Source organism: Argentina silus (assembly GCF_951799395.1).
Source record: "Argentina silus genome assembly, chromosome: 4".
NCBI classification, from domain to species: Eukaryota; Metazoa; Chordata; class Actinopteri; order Argentiniformes; family Argentinidae; genus Argentina; species Argentina silus.
The window spans coordinates 10,576,619-10,580,922 of NC_139658.1; the positions used below are offsets into that span (position 1 = coordinate 10,576,619).

General features: G+C 43.1%; 1 protein-coding gene across 1 annotated transcript; it reads left to right on the plus strand.

Annotated features, from left to right (window-relative positions):
• golt1a (golgi transport 1A) lies at positions 1-2,793 on the plus strand (the record flags this gene model as incomplete). The annotated part of the gene is made up of 5 exons (XM_083667553.1): positions 1-25; positions 234-325; positions 979-1,157; positions 2,280-2,343; positions 2,752-2,793. 5 exons carry the CDS (start codon positions 1-3, stop codon positions 2,791-2,793), a joined length of 402 nt encoding a protein of 133 aa, XP_083523679.1.
• Between the last annotated feature and the right edge of the window lie 1,511 nt (positions 2,794-4,304).

The window sequence follows — 4,304 nt, forward strand, 5'->3', positions numbered from 1 at the left end:
ATGGTTGCAATCACTGAGACTCAGAGTAAGTCCTATTTTCATTTTTCATTTTAGGTTTAGAATTAGGGTTAAGACTTTTGGACATAGCTAAATGTAGGAGTGTTTAATATTGTATTGTCAGTCACAAATTGTGTGTGTGTGTGTGTGTGTGTGTGTGTGTGTGTGTGCGCGCGGGTGTGTGTGTGTGTGTGTGCGTGTGTGTGTGTGTGTGTGTGTGTGCGTGTGTGTTCCAGAGATCGGTGTTGGTCTCACAGGCTTCGGCCTGTTCTTCCTGCTCTTCGGAGTGCTGCTGTACTTTGACTCTGTCTTGCTGGCATTTGGAAATGTGAGTAATAATTGCTATCAGACACTCACACTCCTTTCCCCTGTCAACATCAATCATCCACACCTCCTGGCTAAGGGCACCAGGTGACAGGCCAAGAAATGCCACTGGTAAAGTATGACAGTTTCCCTTTGCTGTCTATCTTCATGTTAGGGCTTGGGGACTGGGCCTTCAGTGAAACGCCCCAGCTGATACAGACACAGTTAACTCACAAAATGTATTGGAACTAGCTCTGAAAGTACAGTAACAGCAGTTGTGTTTATTTTTGGGTAAAGAAAATCTCTATGGCAGCCAATGACCTACTGCCTTGGTTTTATGTCACAATAGTCTTAGAAAGTTCCTCTCCTTGTCTCGTTTTCTTCAGGACCACTAATCTGAAAGGATTTTATAGGCAGAAGCGATGAACATACAGTAATTCATACCTATCAATCAGTGCTCATGAAGGACAAGGAAGCTATTAATGAGCTCTGGGGGGAGGGGGGAGTGGGGGGGGGGGTGCAGTTATGTGGGGTGGGGGGCATGCCATGTATGTGTTTTATTTGCCATGTGTGTATGTTGACATGTTAATTACAAAAAATAAACCTTGGTAAAAAAAAAAGAAAAAAAAGAAAGGGAGAGAGGAAGGATTCATGGCTTGTCTCATTCCATTGCTGCAGGTCCTGTTTCTGGCCGGCCTTGCCTTCATCATTGGCCTGCGGAGGACCACCCATTTCTTCTTCCAGAGACAGAAGCTCAGAGGCTCCACCTTCTTCCTGGGAGGCGTGGCCCTAGTGCTGTGCCGCTGGCCAGTCATCGGCATGGCAGTGGAGAGCTACGGTTTCGTGATCCTATTCAAGTGAGTTCAAGAGTGTCTTTGGGAGAGGATACCGAGGAGATTTGAGGGGGTTGTTTGGTAACGTGAGAAACATACCTTGGTCACGTGTATTTGAACACCTGTCTGTTCTTATTTCTGCTCTCTCTCTCTCATGGAGACTGATTGGGAAGTTATACTGAAGGTAATCTGGAAATATCTTATGGTGCAGAAAACCATCTGGGATCAGTTATACAGTAAATGGTAATTATACAATAATGACATAAATACTTTTTGCTTCTTTGAAATGCATTATAATAATTTCAACTAGGAACCATCTGGTAGCAGTTAGTGGCCAACTGTGTTCAATCATCATTTGAGGTGAATAACAGGAAGCACCCATCATGACCACATTAATTAAAAAAGAAATAAACCTAGTACTACTGTAGGTATAGCAAGACCTCAAGGATACGAACACATCAGCAATGGTGTTCCCTTCCTTTTTCAAATATGCATGGTGTGCTAATGTTCCCTGAGGCCTATTTGTTGTGTTAATTAACATCTCTGGTATAGTATTGCCCATTCGGTTGGACTGGTCAGTCTGGAACTCTGGGGTTTGTATCTCTGAGGTCCGACCGTAAATAGCTGACCTGTTGAGTGTCTGGCCTGTTGAGTGTCAGACCAATCAGACCTGTTGAGTGTTTGACCGTGTGGAAATAAAAGATTAAGGTTGGAGGATTTAATCGGGTTGGAAAACATGCAAACATGATTTGTCCTGTATGCTCTCCTAACCTCATCAAAATGGCTGCCGCTAGTCAGAGCTTTTTAATAATCCTTCTTCAAGGTTCTGACCTGATGCGAGGCTTGATGAAAGCCCTTCACTTGAATGACTTCTGCCTGGGACTATGGCCCAGTTTCTTTGGCACATGTTGGACAGCATGGGGCTGTAGCAAGTAGGGAAACTCCAATCCAAAAAGTAATGTTTGTCTGAAAATTCATCTTCCCTGTGGCTTTGGAACTGTGCCCCTATAGCTCACCAAAAACAGAGAGCCATGGAAACTAGGGTACTGCCAAAGATAGATTCTCTCTCAGGTTCTAAGTTGAAGTGACAGAGTCTGCTGGGTTTGCGTGTTCCCACTTCACGTTAATAAGTGTGTCTCCCTCCAGGTCATTCTTCCCCTCTGCTTTTGGATTTGTCCTGTCGTTGGTGAATATCCCATATCTAAATGTGGTAAGAACAAAAACTTTTTCCACCCTTTTTCTAACTGACTGTGACTTAAGCCAACCTGGATAATGTGCCCTGCTTGAGCTTTGATATAATCATAAGCACGATTTATCATTCCCCGTCACAGGAACACAGGTCCATCAGTAAGTAACATTGATAGTGTTCCGAAAGCAATGGAAAAAACAACAATTTGTGAGCCCACTCCAACATTACTTGGCTTTGGTTAGACTTCCCAGACATTTCAACAATGGGAAGATTTTCCACATAAACTTTTCACAATGTATCTTGTGGCAAGCTTTTGACTCCCAACAGTGCTGTTTAATGAAATACTAAACATCCTCTCTCTGTTACTCTCTCGTTTTCACCGTCTTTTTTCCTCTTCTTCTCTCCCTTCTCTCTCTTTTCTTACCACAGTTATACAACAGTTTCTTAGGAAGCAGCTCCTCTATGGTCTAAAGGGATTAGATACACTGAACTGGGAGCAGAAGGAGTGAGAGAGGGAACAGAAGAGTTGGAGCAAATAAAGGAGAAGTGTCATTTATTTGTCTGTCTCCAACCGATCAGCCTTTGACAGAGACTGACAGAGAGGAGTCAAGAGGAAAATTGTCTTTTCTCTATGAACAACCACGAACTGATGGACAACATGGATCCTCTTGAAATGTTTTTAACACATGAACTGTTGCTGCCAGTCCTCCAATGTAGATGGACGCACAGGATGGCTGCTGCCAATCAACTTAAGTACAGTATTTCTGACAAAATCATATTTGTGATATCCTACAAACTTAATTCCATCATTCCATCATTCCATCCTTCCATCATTCAGCGATTCAATGGCAGGGACAGAAGTGGACCAATCGCAGCCTCCACCTCTCAGGTATCTAGGACTTAGGTAACCAATGAGTCTCAAGGACACACAGTATTTCAGCTTACAAAGTGGTGGCAGAGCAAGGAGGATCATCCCAAAATGGACGGTTCTTCTCAATCACTCTAGAGCATCTGGTATAACAATGTGATGTTTTGCCATGATAGCTATAGGGGCCAGACCCGGGCTGTGGTCTTATTCTCTGCTTTACCATTTTTCATTAAGTACATTTACATTAACATTTATGGCATTTAGCAGACGCCTTTATCCAAAGCGACGTACAACAATACATTTGTTTAAGTAAATGAATCATCTATCCAACAGTCATCATAAGATAAAGTAATCAATGCTCACACCAGGGGCCATTGGCAGTCGTAATGCCAGTAGGCTGATTTTTTTTAAATATATTTTATTAGCAGGAGAGAACTTGTACAGGGGGGTAGCAGGGGAGAAGAGGTCTCGGGGTTAGGGTTAGTATAGGGGGGGTAGTGAGGGTGAAGCGGTCTTTAGGAGGGACTGTTAAGATGTAGCTTGAAGAGATGGGTTTTCAATCTACGGCGGAAGATCGGAAGTGACTCTGCAGTCCTGACCGTTGTGGGAAGCTCATTCCACCAGCGGGGCGCCAGGACAGTGAAAAGCCGTGACCGAGTAGCGCGGCCACAGCTAACAAACCCTTCAGTTTACAAACACAATTGTTTTATTGCTCACTTTAGGTGGAATAGATTGAGAATTGCTACTCTAAAGAAGTTCTGCCCCTAAAGATTTAATTAAGCCAAATGTATTGCTGTGCCCTATTATGCAGACTTTCTATTGAGTCCAGACTGTTTTGGAACACTCTGATCCCTTTTGTGAAGTTCAATCATATATTTGAAGAAATGGCCCCTTTATTACGTTGACAGCTAGAGATATATATTATTGAAACCACTTCTCCATGTTCTGCATTTAGTGAACGTCAAACCCATGTTCTCAAAATAAAATTCAATTACCCTGCCATTGTGTATTACGAATTGGGACCAAGTGCTTTTGCACCATATCCAGGGGATTCACATCTAAGGAATTTTACCAATCACCAGACAGAAGATGATGACCTAGAGAGAAAGGGGGA